The sequence below is a fragment of the Telopea speciosissima genome, chromosome 2 (genome assembly GCF_018873765.1).
Source record: "Telopea speciosissima isolate NSW1024214 ecotype Mountain lineage chromosome 2, Tspe_v1, whole genome shotgun sequence".
In the NCBI taxonomy this organism is placed as follows: Eukaryota; Viridiplantae; Streptophyta; class Magnoliopsida; order Proteales; family Proteaceae; genus Telopea; species Telopea speciosissima.
Genome location: NC_057917.1, coordinates 2,638,621 through 2,664,725, shown reverse-complemented (window position 1 = coordinate 2,664,725; position 26,105 = coordinate 2,638,621). Strand labels below are relative to the sequence as shown.

Here is a 26,105-nt window from a genome sequence, read left to right as displayed (position 1 = left end):
CAGGCGCGGCCTCACCAGGCGCGGCCTCAGGCGCGGCCTCACCAGGCGCGGCCTCAGGCGCGCCTCGGCCTCAGCGCGCCTCACCCGGCGCGGCCTCACCAGCGCGGCCTCAGCGCGGCCTCACCGGCGAGGCCTCGGGTGCGGCCTCGGGCGCGGCCTCCTCACGGCCTAACCCACGCGGCCTCACCTAGCCGCGAGATCGAGGGCACTGTGGGGGCCACCCATCTACGACCCGATCGTATCACTAAGACTCATGTCACTACCAAGACTCGGACCTTAGAGGTCACGTCATCCGACGGATTCAAGCACCAAGGACGTTATCACCACACGCGATATCTATCCACCAAGGATCTGATGCCACCAGACACTCCCTCCGCGGGAGATGGCCTCAATCGTGATAGAGCCCCTTACCCAGGGCCTCTATCCACTCAACGGCACACTCGCCATCAAACTGGGACTCTCCACTCGCCATACACCGCCATATGCTACTATAAAAGACAAGGTACGCAACCCATCAAAGAAGAAAAAAACTCTTCATGAATAATCACTATTCATCTGTTTGCGCCAGGAGATCTAACTTTGGCATCGGAGAGCCCTAGGCGGGACCACACCGGTTCTCTCCGATCGACCCCTTTGGTCCACTTGCGGTGACGGCACTCGCAGACCGCTCGACGATTTCTTGACGCAATGATTGGCGCCTCTGTGGGAACGACGCTAGCCATTACAACTACTAGCTCGCTTCCATACTCATTCAATGGCACGAAGGAAGACTACCACCACCAACAACGGAGCAAGGAATGGATCACCACCCCCGAGGGCTCTCGCCGCAGAGCCAACGACCGACCATGTCCCTCTGGAGGAGGAGATCCCCTTAATGACCATTCGTGATCACCGAGCCCAACAATGACGAGGCCAACGATGTGGTGGTGGAGGTGACACCGACCCCAATGCTCCAGCACGTGGGTCGGATCAACGACCGCAACGACAGATCCTCGATGAACAACGACTCTTGCGAGAATACCTGACGCAGGCGTGCGACATCTCACCGTCGGAGGACTTCACCCTCGGCAAGGGTGGAGTCCATACCTCAACAAGAGCCAAACCCTAGGAGATCATCTCCCGGGCGCGAGATCGAGAGACTTGCGCGACAGCAACCCCACTCCGCGGCGGGAGCCTTCCCAAAGATCCCAGGAGAACAAGAGACCTCTCGCCACGGTCGAACGTGGGAGGACGCCAACACCCGGGCGAGGTGTCTAGCCCGCAGGATCGATCCGGAGGTCTGTGTTCGACGGACGACCGGAAGAAGGTCACATACCACGACGCGAAGCGGACCCACAGAGAAGAAAGCCCTCACCTTCACGACAGGGTTCATCCCAAGATGACCATTCACCATCCCGCCAACACTCAAGGCGGGAGGGGACATCCAGAGAGAACGTGAACGGGGTCGCAGCGAACGTCCGGCTAGGCGTGGGGGCGGCACGGGACGAGGAGCTCGATCAAAGACTCCGCGACCTAGATGAGAAGTGGAAGGGTTGAAGAAGCGAGACCAAAGGCGAGACACACTCCATCCGGGACAACACCCCTTCTCGCAGAGATCATGTCAGCGACACTACCTTCCAGTTTCGACTACCCACCTTTGAACTCTACATGGTACCACCGACCCTAATGACCACATCAACTACTTTAATGGCATGATGACGTATGGGGGTCGGACGTGGTATCCTGTCGGGCATTCCCGCGTCCCTCAAGGGAACAGCCACATCATGGTTCTCGTCCAGGCACGGCCGAGATCTATAGGCTCGTTCGCAGAGCTATGCGAACAGCTTCGTCACCCGCTTCCAAAGCAGCGTCAAGCGGGAAGAAGACCACCGTCAATCTCTCAACGTGGTACGTAACCCTGGGAATCTCTCGGGAGTACGTTACCGGTTCACCAAGGAGTCCCTGGAGGTACGAGACTTGGATGACCAGACACAGCATGCAGCCCTAGCAGGGAGGTATTAGGGACCTGGACTTGATCAAGGACTGGCACGTCATGAGACCAGGACTATGAAAGAGCTTACGGAGCGATGCAACGAGTTTGCAAATATGGCCGAGGTATTACAAGCTAGAACAAAAATAATCGAGGCCAAGCCCGGAGACAACAAGAGGTCGCACCGATGACCGCAAAGAGGGTAAGAGGTCGAGGACAGAGCGCGACAAGAGAAGAGCGACCGCCCATCTAGGAGGACAGACCGCCCGAGAGAAGTGAGAGGGCAAGCACCCCGAGTTCACACCATCGAACACCACCAGGTCCCGGATACTCATGCGATCCAAGACCGTGACCTACTCCAGGGCACGACCCATGCTAGCGGCGCCGAGAGAAGCGAAACCTAACAAATATTGTCTCTTCCACAAAGAGAATGGGCACGACACGGAGGAGTGCTATCAATTGAAGAGAGATATAGAACAACTGGTAAAAGCAGGAAGCTTGAACAAGTATGTGAAGGGGAGACGTGACAACCGCTCGGGCCAAGGAGATAGAGGTCGCGACGAGACAGAGTGGAACCGAGACGAGAAGAAAAAGAACAGATCGAGAGAGAGACCACCCGAGAAGGGCGGAGAGATGCCACCGAACCTAGTGGCACCAAGGGACCTCCTATCCTCACCATATTTGGAGGACCAGGGCAAGAGTCCACCGAAAAGCTAAAGCTCATGCCAGGTTCGTGGGAGTGGCGAGAAGCCCAGCAAGATAGCCAGGACCGAGGCGGTGATCTCCTTCTCGGATGAAGACACGGAAGGACCAACTTCCCGCATGAGGATGCCCTGGTAGTCAGGTGGAGGTAGCCAATCGACCCGCATACAGAGTGCTGATAGACACGGGCGTCGTGACGTACTCTCCTTGGACGCCTATCGGCGGCCGGGTTCGGGACGACCAGCTCAAACCGAGCCCACTTATCTCCATGGATTCTCGGTGCCACCGCCTCCATCGAGGTACCATAGAGCTACCCGTCACCTTCTGGGTACACCCTCGACAAGTAACCATCATGGTAAATTTTATGGTAGTCAAGTCCGTGGTGTCCTTCAACGGCCTCTTAGGGCGACCATCACCGACATTAGAGGAGTCATATCACCACTTCACCAAGATGAAGTTCCCCACCGAGAACGGGTAGGCGAAGTCCGAGGAGATCGAGAAGAAGGCAAGGGAGTGCTACGCCACCTTCATGAAAAAGAATAATGGCAACACCGTGGAGTGGCACTCGCCTAGAGAGCATGATCGGTGACCAGAGAGATGAGTGACAGAGAGAAGGGGAAGGCCAGTGGAAGACCTCATCCCATGGCCACTCAGCCAGGATGACCCCTCCAAGGTCGTTGTGTCGGCTCACTAAGCAAGGAACAAAGAAGAACTTGGACACCTCCTCCAAGCAAACATAGATGTCTTCGCATGGTCAACCTCCGACATGCCAGGAATACCACGTTCCATAGCGGAACACCGACTACACGTCGACCCAACCAGGAAGCCCGTTCAACGAAGCGGCGTAACCGCCCTCGGCCACAAGCGGCAATCAAGGAGGAGGTCGAGAAGTTAAGCCGATCGGGTTCATCGAGAAAGGAGAAGTTCCCAACCTGGCTCGCCAACGTGGTCATGGTACCAAAGCCAAATGGGAAGTGGAGGATGTGTGTCGACTACACCGACTCGAACAAGGCATGCCCAAAAGATGAATACCCACGCCCAGGATCGACCTCGATCGACGCCACCGCCGCCATGAGATGCTTGAGTTTCATGGACGCCTACTCCGGATACAACCAGATCCTCATGTGTGAGGATGATGAGTCTTACACCGCATTCCGGATCGACAAAGAGAACTCTGTTACCACGTCATGCCGTTCGGGTTAAAGAATGCAGGGGCCACCTATCGAGAGGATGGTCAACAAGATGTTCGAGGAGCGGATCGGGCGCAACATGGAGGTATATGTGGATGACATGCTCGTGAAAAGCGTCCACGCCACCAACACTGACCGACCTAGAGGAAGCATTCACAGATCGAGGAGGAACCAGATGAAGCTAAACCCGCAAAGTGCGCCTTGGGCGTAACGTCGTGGAAAATTCCGGGTTCATGGTCTCGGTCCGTGGAATAGAAGCCAACCCATCCAAGATCAAGGCCATCCAGAGATGGCACCTCCTCGAACGGTCGAGAGGAGGTGCGAGAGGTTGAATGGAAGGGTCGCCGCCCTTTCCAGGTTCGTGTCACGATCAGGTGATAAGTGCTTACCATTCTTCAAAACATTGAAGAACCTCCGAAGCCCTAAGGACTTCACATGGACGGAAGAGTGCCAAAAGGCGTTCGGAGAATTGAAGGAGTACCTAGAGAGCCCACCCTTGCTTGGGCGGCCGGAACCTAACGAGGAGTTGCAGCTCTACCTGGCCGCCACCCTGCGGCGGTCATCAGATCTTGAAGGAAGAAGACAAAGTCCGAGAGCCGATCTACTACGTCGGCCATGTCCCGATCGATGCAGAGACCAGGTACACTAGGATCGAGAAGGTAGCCTATGCATTGGTAATGGCGGCTAGGAAGCTACGACCATACTTCCAAGCCCATACCATCACAGTCCTCACAGACCTACCCTTGAAGAAGATATTGCACAGCGGACGTCTCCTGGACGATTGATAGCATGGGCGGTGGAGTTAAGTGAGCATGACATCGGTTCCAACCAAGAACAGCCATCAAAGGCCGGACTCTTGCATTTCATTGCGAGTGTACCCAATCGAGATCGAGTCACAAACAGGGGAGCCCGAAGAGAAAGATCACGGATCGTGGGACATGTTCGTGGGACGGTCGAGCAATGCGCGAAGCGAAGCGGCGGGCTCATATTAACCAGCCCCGAGGGATTTCGTATCCAATATGCTCTCGTTCACCTTCCAAGCATCCAATAATGAAGCGAGTACGAGGCATTACTAGCTGGACTCCGGGTGGCCAAAGCCATCCAAGTCACACACCTATCCACCCGAGCGACTCCCACTGTGGTGAATCGGTGAATGGAGAGTATGAGGCAAAAGATGAGAGGATGGCATCATACCTAGCACGCTCAAGCGTTGATCGAGGGTTTCGAGAAGTTTGAGATGGTTCGAGTTCCCAGGAGGAGAACGCCGCCGACGCCCTATCCAGCTAGCCAATGAGGAACTCCGAAATTTGGCTAGCGCATCTATGTTGAGATCCTGCATGAGCCAACGCATAAGGAAAAGCAGTTAATGAGATCACGGAGGGACCTAGGCTGGATGGACCTCTACTCAAATACCTCCAACGATGTCTTACCGAAGACAAGGCCGAAGCAAGGAAGATCGGGATGAGAGCTGCAAAGTACACCGTCCTAGACGGGGTACTATACAAGCGGGGCAACAAAGACCACTACTCCTGCCTAGGACCCAAGGGGGCGAGTACGCCCTAGCCGAAGTCCATGAGGGGATATGTGGAAGCCACATGGGGGCGAGCCCTAGCCTACAAAATCCTCCGCCGGGGACTATACTCGGCCTCGAATGCAAGAGGAGGCCATCCAATATGCCAAGAAGTGCGAGCAATGTCGGTTGTTCGCCCCAGTACCCATCTACCCGCCACCAAGCCGACATCAATCCTCAACCCCATACCTTTTGCCATGTGGGGACTAGACATCTTAGGCAACTTCACCGCAGCACCAGAAACAGAAAGTACCTGGTCGTCGCGATCGACTACTTCACCAAGTGGGTTGAAGCTAAACCCTTGGCCAAGATAACGAGAGGCAGAGATGGAGAAGTTCGTCCGCGACGACGTCATCTACAGTTCGGGTACCACGGATCCTCGTCTCGGACAATGGAAAACAATTCAACAACCCCAAATTCCAAGCATTCTCACCGCTACAACATCGACTATCGGCTGCGTGTCGTAGCATACCCACAGAGCCAATGGTCGGTGGAGGTCACCAATGAACGCTATTGGAAGGAGTCAAGAAAAGGCTAGAAGGAGCCAAAGGCAAATGGGTAGAAGAGCTACAAAGCGTCCTGTGGGCATACCGAACTACAGACGACGGACGCCACAGGAGAAAGCCCATTCCGCCTAGCATATGGCATGAAGCATTGGCGCCGGTAGAGGTCGGCGCCATGTCCCATAGGGTTCTCACTTCAATGAACGCACCTATGTCGACGGATCGCGGGCGAACCTGGACTTTATAGATGAGGTCCGAGAGAGAGCACTACTAAGGAACGTCGCCTACCAAAGAATTAATCGCCAGGTACTATAACGCCAGGGTCAAGGAAAGGCTATTCCACCAGGGCGATTTAGTACTACGGAGGGCAAGTGCATCGCAGCCACGTATATGCGGGAAGTCACACCCAACTGGGAAGGACCCTACATAGTCTCCAGCGATACGCCCAGGACTTACCGCTTGAAGACTCAGGGGGCAAGAAGGTAGACCGCACTGGAACTCGAACATCTCAAGAAGTACTACCAGAGAGGCATAGCAAAGAGGGTAGTGATAACGAATCGAGCGAGGGGAGTAGCGAGAGACGACATCAAGGGCAATGTGAATTTCAGTCAAAATAAAGAAATGTTGCAAGAATACTTGTCTTCTCCTACCACTCAATCGAATCACGGCCACTACACTAAGGCGGTATGCCAACATCGAGGCTTCGTGCCTAAGGCGGTATGCCAACACCGAGGCTTCGTGCCTAAGGCGTATGCCAACACCGAGGCTTCGTGCCTAAGGCGGTATGCCAACATCGAGGCTTCATGCCTAAGGCGGTATGCCAACACCGAGGCTTCGTGCCTAAGGCGGTATGCCAACACCGAGGCTTCGTGCCTAAGGCGGTATGCCAACATCGAGGCTTCGTGCCTAAGGCGGTATGCCAACACCGAGGCTTCGTGCCTAAGGCGGTATGCCAACACGAGGCTTCGTGCCTAGGCGGTATGCCAACATCGAGGCTTCGTGCCTAAGGCGGTATGCCAACACCGAGGCTCGTGCCTAAGGCGGTATGCCAACACGAGGCTTCGTGCCTAAGGCGGTATGCCAACATCGAGGCTTCGTGCCTAAGGCGGTATGCCAACACCGAGGCTTCGTGCCTAAGGCGGTATGCCAACATCGAGGCTTCGTGCCTAAGGCGGTATGCCAACATCGAGGCTTCGTGCCTAAGGCGGTATGCCAACATCGAGGCTTCGTGCCTAAGGCAACATGCCAACGCCGAGGCTCCAAGCCTAAGGCAACATGCCAACACCGAGGCTTCATGCCTAAGGCGACATGCCAACACCGAGGCTCCAAGCCTAAGGCGCCATGCCACCATTGAGGCTCTACGCCTAAGCCGCTAACTATCAAGGGTCAAAGAGCATCAACGTGCAAATAATCACCAAGAGACAAGGCAATCAAAGAAAAGCAAAAGCGATCACATAGAAAAGTCATAGTAGTTACAACTCAAGTTCAAAAAGGAAAAAGGTTGAGACGTCTACAGGATCGGGGACGACCGTAAGGTCAAGGGATCACGAGTGATGGGTCACCTCCGACCCAGTGGAGACATCATGTCCGCCTCAGAGGACGCACAAGCAGACCCCCCAGTCGGCAGGCGGCAGCCTCCACCTCGACACCGGAGCGCTCTCCACCACGCTACACCGGAAGCGCCGGCAAGAAACTCGAGAACCCCAAGACAGAGAAGTCATAGTCGGGGTCACCTCCAGACACAAGCGGCTAAGTCCCGGACCCCTCCCTCATAGGCGGGCTGAAGTCGCTACCGACACAGCGAGAACGCAGAGGATGCCTGGAACTCAGCCACGGCTCGCTCACTGCAGACGCCACTCCACCTCATGCCTTCCCCTCAATGAATGAAGCTCCTCCTCCAAAGCCGAACCCTAGCCGAGCTCTCGGCCGCACCACAGAAGTCACACGCAGCTCCTCGTACACCTCTAGGAGCTTCCTGACGCCACGACAAGTTCCCCGACACCCTCTCGCGCGTCGGCCTCGGCCCTCTCACGGGCATCGACTGACCACTGGAGCTCCCTCTCCATGTCACGCAAGGTGCGCTGCATCTGCGCGTCCACGAGAAGCGTGACCCTCCAGCCGAAGCACCGCCTCGGCAAACACGGGGTGATGGACCTACAATCAACATGGCAAGCGATAAAATGAGGTAAAAATAAATGGAGCAAGGGACATGAGGAGACAAAAGGAATAACTCACCGAAGCCATGTCATGGTAGAGGGTCCGAGCCGAGACAAGCATCACTAAGCCTCTGCAAGGCCATCCTCGCGGTAGGGAGCTCCCCCGTCCACCCACTCCCGCGACACGCCGGCCTCGGCCAAGGTCGAGCCCTCCGACGCCCAAGGTGATCACCAGGGACTCACCCAGCATGGGAAGATCGGGGGCGACGCCCAGAGGAACCCACACCTTTCCCCTTGGAAAGGGGCAATACAGAAGATCCGGAAGGAACAACAGAGGGACAGAGGCACGGAGCCGGGGACGCCATCGTCACCGGGAGAAGTACGGGGAAGGAGGACCCGCACGCCAGAGCTCACCACGCGGCATGTCTCGGTCCACCCTTCCGCTCGCTCCAACAACCACAGAGCGAAGCACCACTAACATCGGTCACTCCAAGAGATGGACCACCGAGGGAAGCTTTCCTCCGCAGATTGCCACGGAGCAAACGAAATCCGGACGCGTATCACCGTGATAGATCGACCAACCAATCGGATGACACATACATTCAAATACCAACATGCCAATCAAGTACAAAAGACAATGCTCTTACCAGGACTCGCTTCCGGAGAGACAGAAGGCCTCCGAGTCCAACTCCTGGACGTGGAACGGATCGCGACCCAGTGCACGGCAGAGGGAGTCACCCTCAAAATCACTCACCAAGCCCCCGATTGACCCTCTTGAGGTCAATAACTTCCCTAACTAGTCCGTAGTGAGCATCGGGGACCGTGGCAAAAAGAAGCGATCCCTCCAATACTTCACGTTGCTAGTGATCCCCGTAAGAAGCTCCACAGAGGCATAGGGCCCCTTGAGCACGCGGCGGGCAAAGTGATAACATTCATGGTTCCCCTTCTTCAACAGATAAAAGTGGGAGAACAGGGGAACCGTGGCGGCACGCCCCAGGCGGGCGAAGAAGACATAAAAACCCAAGATCACCCTCCAAGAGTTGGGCAACACTTGCCCAGGGGTGAGGTGCCAATGCTCTAACACCAACTCGACAAAGCGAGGGATAGGAAGGCGAAGGCCCTGGAGGAAAAATGAACAGTAGAGGCGGATCTCCCCGCGCGATGAGAGAAAGCATACTCGCTAGGCCCAGGAGCACGCAACATGACCTCGGCAGAATATGAAAACTCCTCACGGAGGGAAACCAAGTCGAGGATGACAAGATGCTAGCAACAGGGCCTAACCTATCGGACGACTCAGCACTGGGATGGCGCCCAGGGGTCGACGATCCCACGGGGACCGGGAGACACTAGAGGGTCCCACTCGTCCATCGAGATCACTAGGGGAGGGTATAGAGGAGGGAGTACCCACGAAGAAGGCGATCCGGGGGAACACTCCTCCGAAGATCCAACCCCGACCGGCAGGCCAAGGTCACCCGGAACGACATGAAGGACAAGAGGGGAATGAACTACTTACTCAAGAAAGCGATCTCCCGAAACCGGCAAGAAAAAGGAAAGGAATGTCACCGCAAGATATAAACAAGCAGATCCATCACATACAAGAAGAAGAACAGGAAGAAGAGCGAAGGTCCATCACACCCACACCGCGGCCACCATAGGCGCGGCATCACTCGGCAAGGCGCGGACACAACACGGCGCCAAAGGCGCGCGAGGCGCAGCCTCACCGCGCCACGCCCAGTGTGCGGCTTCACCGCGCCACGCCCGAGCGCGGCCTCACTGCTGCCACGCCCAGCGCGGCCTCACCGCGCCACGCCGCCGCAGCGCCGCCTACCGCGGGCCACGCTGGGCGCGCGGCCTCACGCGGCCACACCCGCCGGCGCGGGCTCACCGCGCCACGCCGCGAGCGCGGCCTCACCGCGGCCACACCCTAGCGCGGCCTCGAGGAGACACCCTACAAAAAACAAAAAAAAAAAAAAAAGAGGGTGGGGATCGATTTACCTCGAAAAAAAGGTGACCGCGGAAAGGACAAGCACACGGCGATGACGGCAGCCACACCAAGAGGCACAATCAAGGGATAGAGGTCACAAGAGCCAAGACACTCAAGCCCAGACCACTCAAGCTTCCCAAGCAAGCCAAGGCACCAAGGGCACCAAGAGAGCACAACCCAAACACAAGGGCCCAAAAGCAACAAAGTGTATACTAGTGGAGGTGACCCAAAAACAAACACATGGTGGGCACCAAAGAGAGGACAAAAGACAAAAAGTAAGAAAGAGAAATGAGAAGTGAAAGAAGAAGGGAGAGGAAGGAACATATACCCACAAAAAACAAAAAGAAAAAGTGTAGGAGGTAAGGTTTGAACCCCTAACCTCTCCTACCTCATTAGTGGATTTACGGGCAAACCCCACGGGAAAGTTTATTCGCGGCGACCCCTCACTATGCAAAGACACCTACTCTCTGGGACATCCTATCCCAAGAGAGTGGGGGCAAATGATACATCCAATATTCACCGGTCAATCAACGATCGCCACGTGTCACGGGCGACCGCCTCATAGCCAAGGGGAACGAACCGGGGTCCAAGGACCACCCGGCGCGGTCGGGCGCGCCTCACCAGCGCGGCCTCCTCAGCCGGCGCGGCCTCGGCGCGCCTCCTCACGCGCGCCTCATCGGCGCGCCTCACCAGCGCGGCCTCGGCGCGCCTCACCAGCGCGCCTCGGGCGCGGCCTCATCAGCGCGCTCACCGGCGCGGCCTCGGCGCGGCCTCACCGGCGCGGCCTCGGCGCGCCTCGAGCGCGGCCTCAGCGCCTCACCAGGCGCGGCCTCACCGCGCGCCTCACCAGGCGAGGCCTCGGTGCGGCCTCGGGCGCGGCCTCCTCACGCCCTAACCCACGCGGCCTCACCTAGCCGCGAGATCGGGGCACCTGTGGGGGCCACCCATCTACAACCCGATCGTATCACTAAGACTCATGTCACTACCAAGACTCGACCTTAGAGGTCACGTCATCCGACGGATTCAAGCACCAAGGACGTTATCACCACACGCGGATATCTATCCACCAAGGATCCCGATGCCACCAGGACACTCCCTCCCGCGGGAGATGGCCAATCGTGATAGAGCCCCGTTACCCAGGGCCTCTATCCACTCAACGGCACACTCGCCATCAAACCGGGACTCTCCACTCGCCATACACCGCCATATGCTACTATAAAAGACAAGGTACGCAACCCATCAAAGAAGAAAAAAACTCTTCTGAATAATCACTATTCATCATTTGCGCCAGGAGATCTAACTTTGGCATCGGAGAGCCCTAGGCCGGGACCACACCGGTTCTCTCTGATCGACCCCTTTGGTCCACTTGCAGGTGACGGCACTCGCAGGACCGCTCGACGATTTCTTGACGCAACAGTACGTAACCTTAGCCAAAAAAAAATTTACAGGTTAATTGGTAACTACATGTAATATCATATGCATTCGTTCCCCCACCCCCACATTGCTTTTCAACTTCAACTAAACCAATGGAAGGGGCCATTCTCTACTATGATTTGAATTTTTCAGACATTGGAGAAGGGTTGGTAAAACTAGCTTCTAATCCTTCCTTAATTTTTAAGATTATTTGATTTACCAATTCTTTTCCTTTGCAATGGGTCTTTTGCTTTAATCAAGTAATTAAGGTGCTTGTGTTCTGCACTAGTAAAGCCTGCCTATGGACCCGGTGTCCTCCATAGGTTTGGATCAAGGATTTTCATCAATTTGGAATTGGAGGTCAAATCGGTCTTGATTATTCCGATTTGGATGGAATCAGAATCAAACGGATTTGGTCCCGAAAACCTTAGGATCAGCTCCTCTAGTTTGAAAATCCTTTGATCCCCCGGTGTCAAAAACCGTATATTCGAGCACTCCAGAATGTCTATAATCGAAATTTGTTATTATCGATTCAAATCAAAATCAACCAATTTAACCGATCTAATTTCAAGTTTTGAAATAGTGGTTGGGATTCAAATTTGACCAATCTGATTCTGATTTTTGAAAAGGTGATTGGGATTCAATCCTCAACCCCTCCCCCTTCCCCTCAGATTTAGAGGATGCCAGAGGATGCCACGGTCTCCCTTGACTGGGGAGGTCTCCGAATAGTACTGTTGAGAAGATGATATCAAGTTAAGGAATGGAGAGTATTATTTATCGACCTAATTTGTCCAAGAAGGAGATTATTAATGACCCTGGATAGGTGATTGAATCCTACTATATATATCGGCAGTATAGGAAAACTTTTTCCATACTTCTATGATCAACAAATCTCCTATCTAGAGTCTTTAAGCTTAAAGAACTCTCATTGCAAGCTCACTGGTTCCTATCCATCAACTTCAACTTGAAGTTACCCCCCACCCCTAAAGGATCAATTGGGATCTAAAAAATCAAACAGTTATAGATTGACCCTATTTTGTATGAATAAATTGAAGATGGTAAGCATCACTACAGTACTTCTTTTTATCTCTTATTCCTATTGTCAAGATCATTGAGGATGATACCCTTGCGTATATTTTTAGAAGTCTCAATTCCATGAGGACTAATCAAATTTGGAGTTCTTCTGGGTGGGGTGGTTGGGGGTGGTTGACCATGCCATGCATTCTCTATTCTCCAAGACATTTTCTTTTGCAAAATTTTGGGAATCTTCTATTTTATATATATATATATATATATCATACTATCATACTATTATATAAAAGCACGTTGAGGCAAATCTTTTAGTTACCTATTCTACTCTTCATTCTTATCTAAAATTCCATTATTCAAATCTTAATATTTATGTCATTTTTTCTTATAATTTCATAATCTTAGGTACCCTTAGTATTAATTACTATTTTTAATTAATATTAATAATATTTATCATTATTTAAACCAAATCTTTCAATTACCTCTTTTATCCTTCATTCTTACCTAAAATTCTAATTTTCTATTCTTAATCTATAGGTCATTCCTTTTGTAATTTCATAATCTTAGGTACCCTTTAGTAGTAATTATTGTTTTTAATTAGTGGCAAATCTTTCAGTTACCTATTCTACCCTTCATTCTTATCTAAAATTCCATTCTTCAAATCTTAATCTTTATGTCATTCTTTCTTAAAATTCCATTACTGTTTTTAATTAATATTAATATTAATAATATTTATTATTATTTAAAGCAAATCTTTCAATTACCACTTTTATTCTTCATTCTTATCTAAAATTCTAATTTTCTATTCTTAATATATAGGTCATTCCTTTTTATAGTTTCTTAATCTTGGGTACCCTTAGTATTAATAATTATTTTTAATTAATAATATTTATTATTATTTAAATTTAAGAATATTTGTTTTTATGTTTGTTTTTAATAAAAATTCATGGTTTCAAAATTGAAAAAAAAATGGGAAAAGAAGTATATCTAAAACTATATCTATTTATACATATCTCTATCTATCTCTCTATCTCTCTATCACTGTTTACAACGTAACAAAGATATATATACAAGTGCATATATTATTGAGTAAATTCTGATTTTGTTAGCTCCACTCTCTAATATCTCTATTTAGAATCCGCGTATGGTCACACATGCATTTGCACGTGCATTCTTACTAGTATATATATATCTAATAAAAAAATTTATATTATGTTTTATTTAAAAGAGAAAAAATAATTGTAGATATACTTTGTATTTATGATGATTGGAAGTAATGGGAGCTACATAGAATTGTAATCTGTATGCATACCCCTATATGTGGGGAGTCTCTTTGTATACGTTGATGTTAAAAAAATTATAAATTTTTCACACCTACAAGCAAAAAAAATGGATTTTGAGTTTCTTTGTGTTAAAAAAATTAAAAAAAAAAGGGATTTTCTACAAGGACAGTGTAAGAAAGAAACTACAAGCTACATCAATGAGGGACTAGAGAATACTACCATCCATATGGGATCCACGTGGGGCTCACATGCTCAGAATTAAAGAGAGGAGTGTGGCTTTGTGGGTTCCACTCTCTATTATGTGAGAAGGGTATAACAAAATCTACACGAGAGCAATGCATGTTTTTTTTTTTTTCTTTAAAAAAAATAGTAAAAAATTATGAACAATAGAAGCACATTATATATTTAATCCAATAAGAATTTAAGTTTAGTTCATCAAAAATAAGATTTTAATTTTAGTCAAAAATTTTACATTTTACCTAAAGCAGACTCTGACATCCATTAAAGTGATTTTCTTTAGACCATGCTCACAACACTTTGAATTTTTAAAATTGTGTATGTTCTCACTCTTAAAAGTGGGTTAAAAAGGTTTGATTTCGATTTATCAGTTCAATTTTAGTTTGAGCGTAAATCCAATTGAATCACTTATTAATGGGAAATTTACACATACCCCCATGAGGTTTGACGAAAAGATATTTTCAACCCCCAGGCTTGGAAAATTCTGCATACCCCCCCTGAGGTTTGCAAACGGTAACAGATAGGTCCATTCCGTCAATTCATGACTAACACTGTTAGAAAATAGACTTGAACTGACGGAATTGCCCTTACAAAAACAAAAAACAAAAAAAACACCTGCAACTCCTCTTCCCCAAATCGATTGGGGAAGATGAGTTATAAGTTTTATAGAGAATAAGTTTAAAAAGGTCTTTTAATTCATGGATAAATGGGGAAAAACAAAGAAATTAAAAGGAACAAGAGTTGTGATCCGGACTCCATCTTCGCCATCTAGTTTGGCAATATTGGATACCATCTTCGCCATCTTGGTCGTCTTCTTCTCCACCTTCGCATCTTAGCCAGTTTTGTTGTTTCCTCCTCCACATTCGCCAACTTAGCACTACACTAACCGTCTCCGTCTTCGCCACCTCTGCCAAATCCTTTGGAGCATCTACAACCGACTTTGAAGCTTCCACCGCCGCCTTTACCGCCTCAGCAACCACTGTCTTCACCGCCTCAGCATAATCCTTGTTTATGACTAGGGTTCGAAAAGAAAATCCAGCAATATGGCAGACTAGCATCATAGAGAGCATGGTACCGTAGGGAACATAATAGATATGATCAGATCTTTAATTAATGAGGCAGCAACATCAACAATTACAGAGTGAAAAAAAAACCATGTGCATACGACAAAATCTTCTCTTTTCGCAGAAACCCTAGATTCAAATTAAGGCTTCTTCAACTTTATAGATAAATGGAAAGGGTTTTTTCAAGATCTTACTCATTTGTAATCGGATTGGTGCAAAATTCTAGGATAACCTTTTCTCTATACCAAGGGAGATTTGATTCTGATTTGAGGGCAATCAGAGCCCTCTATCTATCTGCAATTTGGAGTTCTTGGTTTCCTACGCAAATAAGCTATTCCAGAACCTTGGGTTACCCCTATGAAATCGAGATGACAAATAGTGGAACAAAGAAATGTTCTCTGCTCAACAATAATGCTTCAATTCAAGCATCGGAATGACTGGATCCCATTATCATAAACAATTTCCATGAACAATCTAAAGAAACATTCGGATGCTACTATCAACAATCCTTCTTTGTAAAAACTACAGAAAATCAAACACCAGATACATTTGACGGAGGAGTCGCAATGGCTTTGGTGCCAGAAGCTTCAGGAATACATTTACTTTCTCGGTCTGTTACTTTCCTCTGCTCTTTTTTGAAAATTTCTGATCAATTTCGAAATTCTTTTCTGCTCTTTCTAAAAAATTGTTGGTGTGATGGTTACTTTCCTCTGGCCTTTCTTAAAAGTTTTGAAATTCTTTTCTGTTCTTTTAGAAAAATTGCTGGTATGATTATTTTCCCCTTCTCTTTCTTGAAAGTTTTGAATTTTTTTTGCCTCGCCAGATGGCTGACCATTAATTGACTTTGATAATTCTTGTTTTTGAAAACTGGAAATCGAAACCCCGAAACCTCACCGAAGATGTTCCATTAGAAGCCATGGATGGAGCAATTGATGGGATACCTGTAACTCATCTTCCCCAGTCGATTTGGGGAAGAGGAGGTGCAGGTTTTTTTTTTTTAAGGGCAATTCCGTCAATTCAAGTCTACTTTTTAACAGTGTTAATCATGAACTGACGGAATGGACTTATCTGTTACCGTTTGCAAACCACAGGGGGGTATGCAGAATTTTCCAAACTTGGGAGGTGAAAATATCCTTTTATCAAACCTCAGAGGGGATATGTGTAAATTTCCCCTTATTAATCGATTTCAATTTCTCAAATCAAAACCGATTAATAATCAGTTTTCTCTTTACGACCTCTTTCCACTGGAGTTGTAGAACTCTACAACTCCATTATATTCCCCCTCAACACACACTACATTATTGATTCGATTTTGTTTGATTTAAAATGATGAATTTGGGTTTGGTCTATTGATTCCCATTCAGAATTGAGGGCTATGGGTCAAAATGTTCAGTATTGAAAGATTCAAAGCAAAGTTCAAACTTTCTCACTGTGTTTTCATTAAATAATTTTTAAAAAAAAAAAAAAAAAAACCAAATGCACTGGGCCTGTGCTGTTCCAGAACCTCCAACTTCTAGTGGGGCCCAGTATTTATCATAGGTGGCATGGCATGTGACCCGCCGCAATGACAGGTAACAACTGCTGTGTAAGCTACGGGGTGAGAAAATCGCACATAAAGAAAAGGGATGTTCCCTACGCCGCAAGTATGGGGAGAAATCTCTACATCATACCAATCGATGTTTTGAAAAAAATGTAAGGAAATAGTTTTTCTGTTGCGGTCACACTCTTGCGTGGTTATCTCTCTTTTCCTCAAAACAAAGCGGATAGATGTGCATTTTCATATGCGAAGCAGAGAGATAGATTCATATGAATGTTGCCGTAAGTCACACTCTTGGGCGGAGTTCTTTTTTCACAAACTCAGTCTTATCCCAATTTAATGGGATCGACAACATGGATCCAAATAAAGAAAAATAGAAAAAACCAAAGTTATACTAAAAAACAAAAGGTATAGAAACAAATTAAAAAAAAAAAAAAAATAGTAAAAGGAAAAAAGACACAACCCAACAGACAAGATACTCTCAGCTAAATGAGGTCGACAACATGGATCATTGCTCTCCAATAGGTTCTGTCCGAGGTCATACTTGGGATCAAACCAAGACCATGGGCCTCACCACTTCTCCTATAATCATTTTAGGTCTGTCTCTACCTCTTTTAGCTCCTTCAATCGGAATTATATCACTCTTTCTTCCTCAAAAAATATTATTTATATGGTGTTTGGTCCCCAATATTTTTTCCTATTCGGCGCTATTTGTTTGATGGAAATAGTGAATTGGAAACAAAAAAGAGTGTAGTAATTGAAGGGTTTTCCATAAAATTCTAAAAAATGGCAAATGTTTGATATTTTGATTGTTTTTTTTGTCGAAAACTCAACCTTTCTCTAAGATAACTTGACAATTTAAAAACTATCCATGATTTAAAAAAACAAAACGTGTTTCCCTATGTGACAATCCATTTATCTCATCACATTTTTATTTAAACTTTCACCATTTTGTTTTGGATTTTTTTTTGGGGAGGGGGGGCGAGGGTGGATTGGGAGAAGGGAGGGGAATAATTTTATTACATTCAAGGCCTAGAACTTTATTACAAGTTGGAATAAAAAATTATGAAATTCCATTATTTATTCTTACTATAAAAATAAAAAAAAAAGAAATTCCATTATTTATCATCATATCATTTCCTTTTCTTTCATGTTCTTTCTTTAACCTTGTTACATGTCTTTTTTTGAGGGGTGCATCTGTTTGTAACCAAGAAGGTTACAAACAGATTTTGTAACTAGACTATTTTGTCCTTATAGAACTAAGGTGTCAGTCTCTTAAAATGTCTATACATGTAAATTCCCTAAAATTCTAATCCTTCCCCAAGACAAGCGCTCCTACATCCTGAGCACGGCGGCTTTGCCCTCTAGCTCCCAACTGCATCTATTCCAATTTCCAACCACCTAAGAATCCGTTCCGATCATCACTGAGACACACGGGTGAAACCATTTCCGGTGAAGACTCCGTTGGTTGGAGCTTGGCCTCCTTCGCTTATGTAATCTGAAAGACATTCAATGGAATTCTCAAAGTCACTTTTTTTTAATAGATATTATAATAATCTACTGAAATTGAATAGATCTCGCAGCCTTAACAGGGACGATACTTGCAGGCAGAAAGTCGTGAGCAACAACCAGGATGGAGGTAAAATAGACTGGGAAATTAACCATCTCAGTCAGTCAAAGCTTGGCCACTACGCCGCCCTCCTTTGCCGGCTTTGTCTGCCCTTCTCCCTCCCTCCGTTCCTAGGTGCCGCGTCACCCTCCCCATCCTCCTCCCTAGCCACCGCATCTCCCTCCCTTCCTCCTGCGACCAACCTCACTCTCTGTTGCAGCCCCTGACACCAAAATCAAAGTCTGACGAACAAACCATCGTCCTCCTAGTCGTTGATGTTGATTTGGGCTTCCCAAACTTCTATTTCCAGTCAAAATGGGATTACAAAAGAACGAAAGTCACTAAAATCATGATAGACGACAGCACCTTCGGATTGCAAACCCATGTTAACTTCGCTGAATCTCCAACTCAACTTCATCCCAGTCGGATCTTGCACTTCAGTATTCGCTACACCCAAGCTCCCTCAGATGATTCAACATGAACGACTCAATGACATATTTTTCTCAACCTAAGTGGGCACTCGGTAGATATATTTTTATTTTTCTTTTTCTTTGTTGTTACACTTGTGAAAGTGGCCAAGTTGCATATGGGATGTGGAAGAATGGCGCATGCAATCGGTAGACCAGTCCATTTCGCCAAGTTAAAGGCCTTGGAAAAGATGTTGAACACGAATTTAAGAACCGTGAAGTAGGTAGTACTAATTTTCCTTCTACCCTGGCCTATTAATCCAAGTCCTCTCTATTCAAAAGGGAAAGATCCTATGACAAGTACCCTACTACTATAAGGAATGAGAGTCTGAAGAGGAAGAAGTGGTGAAACAGGAGAGGATTTAGGAGGAGTGGAGGAGTGTTTTGTGGTCTGGGTGTTGAGGTTGAATATAGGAAAAGGAGGGTCAAAGAAGTATTAGAGTTTGAGGAAATCGGTTCATACAAAACAGAATAGCTTTAAAATCAAACGCAGAGAGTTCGAGTGTCCGGTTTCTGGGCTTATTGGTTGATTGATTCATTGTTCAACACCGGAAACCTGAGCCACGTTTGGATAGATCAGATGAAGCGGAGAAGATAAAGTTTTGGCTTCGTTTAAGACATTTTTTGGGGATTTGACTTTAGCCCAAATTGAGCCATTTAATCAAGCCAAGCCTGAGCCAAACCAAAAGTAACATTACCTAACTCGTCCCAATACCAAATTTCTCAAAAAGGGAAGGAATGGTTAGAAAAGAGAGGTTACAAAATTTGTTATAACCTCGTTTACAAACAGCTTTACCTTTTGTTTTTAAAATCTATCGAAAAGATGAAACTTTTCTATTAAGAAAAAAAAAAATTTTAAGGGAATCAGCGATACATAGGAATATAGGATAGCTATAATTAATTGGGTTTTTTTACTAATACCCTCTTGAAAATGCTTATTTGTCCAAATGCTCCTTTACAATTTTTTTAATTGCAAACTCCTCTTTACTTTTAAAACAGTGTACGTAGCACTTTGGTACATAAATTAATCGGATCTTTATCACCTCCAGTTTGCTGACCGACGCAGTTCCCCAGTTCCTCTACCAAAGGGGGGCTGAAATGACCTCTCTACCCATGCCCAAACACCCTGCCTGGTGGGGTCCACCATCCCCCTATTAGAGGAACTGGGGAACTGGGCCGGTCAGCAAACTGAAGGTGATAATTTTCCAAATTAATCCTGTTAGACGTTAGTTTTAAGGAATCTAATGACCAAAATGTCCTTATGATAAAATCCATGAAAATTCAAAAATAAAATGACCAAATTGCCCTCATCTTCCCCAAATGGTTTAGGGTTTGAAACTGAAAATCAAATCCAAAACCATTTAAGGAAGATGAACCCTAAAATCAAACCTCCAAAATTTGAAGTTAAAGTGAAAACGTTTCCCATGAATCAAGACAAAGGATGAGAGAATTTGTTGCTGAGATCGTGGTGGTGGTGGTGGTGGTGGAAGATGAGGCTACTATGCAGAGATCGCTGAGCTGCGTTTCTGTATTGCTCAAGAAGGTTCTTGCTTCATCGAATGGCTTAGATACCTCTTCCGTGTAACTGTTAAGAACCTCACAATAAGATTCCTGGCAAGTAATAGGGGAAAAAAAAAACATCTTTTTATTACGTTGAGAATATTACGATCAATTAACCTACAAACCTGACCTGATATGGTCTGGAATTAATTCTACTCGAAAAGGGGAAAAAATTAAAAAACAATAAAAAGATTGATAGAAGATTACCCACAGGCGCCATTACCATGAACTCGTCAGGTGCATCCTATCAGGACATTTTTCTGGACTGCACTTCTATACCTAGACATCCAAGTGCAGTAATAACATATTGTAGGGGTATCATCTATTGATGTCATCTTTGTACAGGAGATATCACACATCCAAATCTGAAGGTGGCCATTTTTACCAAAAGAAATGCTGAAGGTTAGGAAGAACTCCAGTCCAAACCTTCATGAAACCCAGCAACAAAGCAAAGCCCGTACCAGGCTACAGCCCTTCTCTTCCAGCATAGTGCCGGGTCATCAAATGGGACACTCTGGTAAACAATTCCCCTAGATATTTTTTTCCCGGATAGATAATTCCCCAAGAAGATTATTGGGCACATTTCCAAATTAGTTCGAGTGGAAGGACAGGGGGTGCTAAGAAAATTAAAATTAAAAGATACAGTCAAAAATAATTGATTTTAGAGAAGTAAATATATTGATATTGGCACATATACCTGTCCTGTGGATACAAAAACTGGATCTTTCATTAACTCCTTGGATATCGGACAGCAGAAAGCTTCAGGTATGACAAGAGAATTTGGATTCCCATAAGCCGATGGCTATGTACTGCCACTTGAAGGACACTTTAAACTTTCAGGAGCTCCCATGTCAGGGTTTTCAGTCGACACAATATCCTTAATCTTCTCGAGTAGCATTGACATCTTTTCTATGCTCTTCCCAGCATCTACAGCATTCGAGATAACCATCTCTTGTAAATCCAGACACTCTTGTTTGAGGTCATTTATGCCCATCAACTGTAACTTTTCAGCTAATCTCCTAAGCACAGCGGGATCAACATCTGCATCACTGCTTTTGATGTAAACAGATAACAAATCTTCATAAAGCTCAACATCAGGTGCATCAACCCGTCCTTTGGCTCTTCTAAACTGAGCTAGCACTAGCTCAACCTGGGGTGGGCAACAAGCATTAAGAAAAGAAATGGAGAATCAGATCTCAGGACCTCCTCATATTATGCCTAAGGTTAAAATACAAAACATTCCCTCTCAGTCCACTCTCAAGTTCGTATAGAGAAAGAAAAATGCGGAGGACCTCTATTAATACTTGTTCTGCAATCTTGAAAGCTCCTACCAATGTCTTAAAAGAATTCATCAGCTGGTAGTCAATTACACTATTGTTTACATTCATCTAAGTACACTAGGGATTTCAAGATATCATTTCAAAGTCTCGTAACTATCACTCCAACTGAATGATTATCAAGAGAGAGAAGAAGAAAAATCTCCAACTGAAATGGTTTAATACGATGAAACTCTTGTCCTGTGGCCCTCTATATCACTAGCCATTTAAGTATACCACAGGCTAAGGGGTGGGTCAGTACCTGCTCCCTAACTTCATCTGATATCTTGAGTTTATCGTAGGAAATTCCGCTCAAAGCTTGCTCCAGCCACGCTGTCACTTCCTGGAATTGATTCATTATTTGCTCCCTTTCCAGAACCTGCAAACAGAGAAAAGAACGGGTCAAAAAATGGGATGGGGGGAAGACTAAAAAAGAGAACCATAAAATAAAGATACTGACTGGGCACCCTTAGGGGCTGATACGTAGGCAGGCACATTCATGTGCTCATGTATGCATGCCTTTACGAATTGATCATCTATTGCAATGTGCGACACAAAACAAAGAGAGATTTAAATCTCAATCGACCACAGACGGCGTCCCTTGTCATCTATCCTTGCTCCAATCCATGTACAGTAACCACATGTCACAACAAGACATCTTTACACATTCTTACTCTGCCAATGTGACTTGGATTTTTCCAATCTAGGGCAGGAGGAGGAATTAGGGGTATTAAATGGCTATGCGCAGCAGATGTCTGGGATCTACTTACCCGTACAATGCTACAAGAGCAGGCATCGACCTACACCTATAAATAACATAACAGAATATGGGTAAGACCTCTGAAATTGTTAAATTCATTATGGTTTAGACAAGCTTCTTCTTTAACTTCTCAAAGGTGGCATGTCAATGATTCATCATGGTTTTGGCAAGCTCCTTCTTAAGCTTCTCAAAGGCAACAGATCAATGTATCAGTGTCTTAACTCTGTGCTCTAACCTGTACGAAATGATACTTCCATCTGTATCATACCTAAAGCAACCCCATAAGACAAGGTATAAGAAGCCTATAACTTCACCTTCTTTTTAAACGTTTGGTCTGAATCCTATTTCAAGCAAACTGGTCAAACAAAATTACCAGTTCCCAACATATGCTTGACATCATTTCTTACATGGAAGAGGGAAATCACACCCTCAATTAGGTCACAGTTACTTTCATACAATGTACATAGACGTAAGTATCCTAGTTTCTACCAGTACGTATACACATTTACATAACCAACTAATTTAAAAAAGTACACAATTTATTGCAAAAAGAATTTAGAACTTGAGATCCATGGCAGCCTTGGCCTGTACGGCCCAATTTTGTGCGAGTTAAAGGGGAATGTGGGGGGAGAGATATCAGCATAGTATCAGTCCAATCCGTGTCTGCTGATCTCAATACTGATTGACAATACACCCAATCCAAACCCAATACCTAAAACCTTGTTTCCAACAGATAGAATATTTATACGTGAAGGAAAGCAGTTGGTATGAAAGACAATTAGTGAATACCAAATGAACATGCGAAGACTCCATGCAGAATCAAACCTCCATTTTTATGAAGACAAATCCTTAGCAAAATAGCTAAAAGTGTGAACAGATTGTTAATGCAAGAATTTAAATCACACTATCATGGATCGGTTCATCCACCTGTAATACTGGCACATTATTGACTGATCCATACAGACATCAGCCAATATCTGGCCAAATGTCAGTCAGATCGGGGACTGTCAATAACGACATGGATCGGACAATATGCCTAAACACATTTCGATTCAACCACCTAATAAAAATTAAAGGATCACCCTCACAGCATCCATGAAATCACTCCGTCATCCATCAGGCTAGACTACAATGGCTCAACTAAAAACCTAATCAAGACTATTGTACCGATTACCAACAACATTCATCTACATTATAGAAATAAAATAACTCAACTTATGGGTGAACAGTTAGTTATAAAATTGAAAAGGTGAATGCAGAAAAGGAACTGATATTACCAATGGAAAAGAATAAAGAGGGGAAATTGTGTCTTGAGACAAAGGCAGTGACAATCAGTCTAAAGAACACTTTAACATATACATTCCATCCATTGATATCACTTCAGATCATAACCGAACTGGGAAATGAATCGAAAATGGCTCAGGCTCCATTTTTGACTGGTTTTGACCAACCAAACCGCATATTTTAAAGAAAGAATTAAATTTAAATTGTGTCTTCAAACAAAAGGCATTGACAATCAGTCCAAAGAACACTCATATACATTCCATCCATTGATATCACTTCAGATCATAACCGAACTGGGCAATGAATCGAAAATGGCTCAAGTTCCAGTTTTGACTGGTTTTGACCAACCAAGCCGCATATTTTAAAGAAACAATTAATTTTGAAATGTCCATTGGAAAGTTATATATATATAGGGCAAATCTTGTTGTAACCAACATTGTGACAAGAAGATTGTAACCTACTTTTTGCCCGTTTAGTTCAACACATTTCTTTTTTCCATGAGGGATTGAGGGTAAATCATGTCATTTCACATGGGCAATGACAACTATTGAAAATGGCATAATGGTAATTGGAAAGTCACTTTCAACTTTTTTGAAAATACCTCTTTACCTTTGACTTTAATAACTTTTGGGAATAGGATAAGGGGCTATCAATGGAAGGTTAAAACTTCTAACTTCACCACCTTGGTGACAACAAGATGCACACGCACACACACCCACACCCACACACACACATATATATATCTCAAGTGGTTGGAGTTCTTTCACTTAAACAGTAAGTATTGAGTTCAAGTCCCCTCAAATGCACCGAAGCATTTGATTTTTACCAAAGCAAAACGCTTAACTGAACTGGATGGTTTTCAAAAACCGCCTGTATTTTTGTTTCAATTTGCAGTCAAGGTAGTTCTACACCTAAAAATCAAGTAAGGGATAGGGTTCCAGTTTTTTTCTGGATTGACTGCCAGCCCAGTCAAGCCTTAGAAGCTATGCTTAAGACAATACCCAAGGGATCTGGATAGGACCAATAGGAAATTATGATCCGCAGTCAACCACAACATGATTAGTTGTATGTCTTGTATTTAGAAGCACATACACTTTGGGTTACTTGCGAAAACCAAGGCAGGATTACAAGCAAAAAGGAAGAATAAAATAAGATATCTAGGACCCAAGGCATCAAAAGTTAATGAAATTCATAAGCAAAAGTAACAAGAGTAAAAGACTAATGCAGTAGCCTATGAACAATAAGCTTACAGGGAATGAAAACTCTGGGAGTGTAAAGCCCAAGGATTTTAGAAGCTGCACAACAATTGCAGCAAACAACATGCAAACAAAACTGCCCACATACATACAAGGTCATGAACCCATGAAACTCCACGTGTGTGCACATACACACACAACACTTGATGAAGGGAAAGAAAGTAAAAGATAACTTTTCAGATCATATCTCAGTAATAGGACCTATTAATATGCCAGTCTATTCTATTTGGTACTCCTACAATGGAATGACAAAAAGACTTGTTCCAGTTCATTCACCTGAAGAAATCCCTAGCATTCCTGAAAGTGGAGTTAAATTAAGTGTTTCAAGTGGTAAACATAAGAAGATAGATACTAATGCCAAAGAGAATCAATTGATAACTTTTTCTATGTTTCTGATGAGGAAGAAAACCAGTTGAGGCATTGGAAACCAGTTACAGCAAAACCAGTCTCACAACAACCTGAATCTCCTTTTAGCCAATTCCATGAAAAGCCAAAACTCAGGTTAACTGCTGATCATCACCAAGTTATGCCAAGTATTTGTCAAGACTGAAGAAAGATATGCAGCTTTTCGTTCGCTAGCACCAAAGAATTGCAATGGTAATAAATTCAAAACAAATTAAAAGAGAAAGGGATAGAAAATAAAACAGAACAATAGCTGATACGGAGATGATCAGATGTTATGATTTATGAAACGGGCTTTTATTTTTTGTTTTTTGGGCCGATTAATCAAACCTACATTGTGAAACGGACATTGATTGAAACAAAGACAAAGATACTCCTAAATAAAGACGTCTATCAGTTCTAAATACGAAGAGTCAGATCATCTCTCAACTCAGGTAGATGTATCTCAATTATAAAAGGGAGGGTAGACACTAGAGGGAGAGGGAGAGAGTCTCAGTTTCCAATTTCACAAAAAAATAAGTAGTAAGGAGAGACAATCGAAAGAACCGTTCACAAACAGAGGGAAGTTAATAGAGAACGCACCAAATAAATTTTGCTCCCTTGACTACCCAATATGAGGAGATCCTTAGTTGATTCCAGGGCCTCCTTCAAAGACGTGAGGGTAGACAGAGTGTCGTCAGGGATGGGGTCATTGCTGTCTCCGAGCTCTTCGAACATGGGCAATAAAAGCTTCAAGCGCCTTGCTAGGTTGGAAAACTGCTTCTTGACGGCACATCTGTAGTCGGAGACTGCAAAGATCTCATTAACGATGTCA

The 26,105-nt window shown here is 45.6% G+C and overlaps 1 protein-coding gene across 1 annotated transcript in view; it reads right to left on the bottom strand.

Annotated features, from left to right (window-relative positions):
* LOC122651537 (U-box domain-containing protein 13-like) overlaps nucleotides 1-26,105 on the bottom strand; it is a 35,286-nt gene extending 9,181 nt beyond the window's left edge. Inside the window, exon 1 of the mRNA XM_043844952.1 lies at nucleotides 25,874-26,105. Within this exon, the coding sequence (XP_043700887.1) occupies nucleotides 25,874-26,008 (135 nt within the window). The 5' untranslated portion in view covers nucleotides 26,009-26,105. The remainder of the gene's footprint in view (nucleotides 1-25,873) is intronic.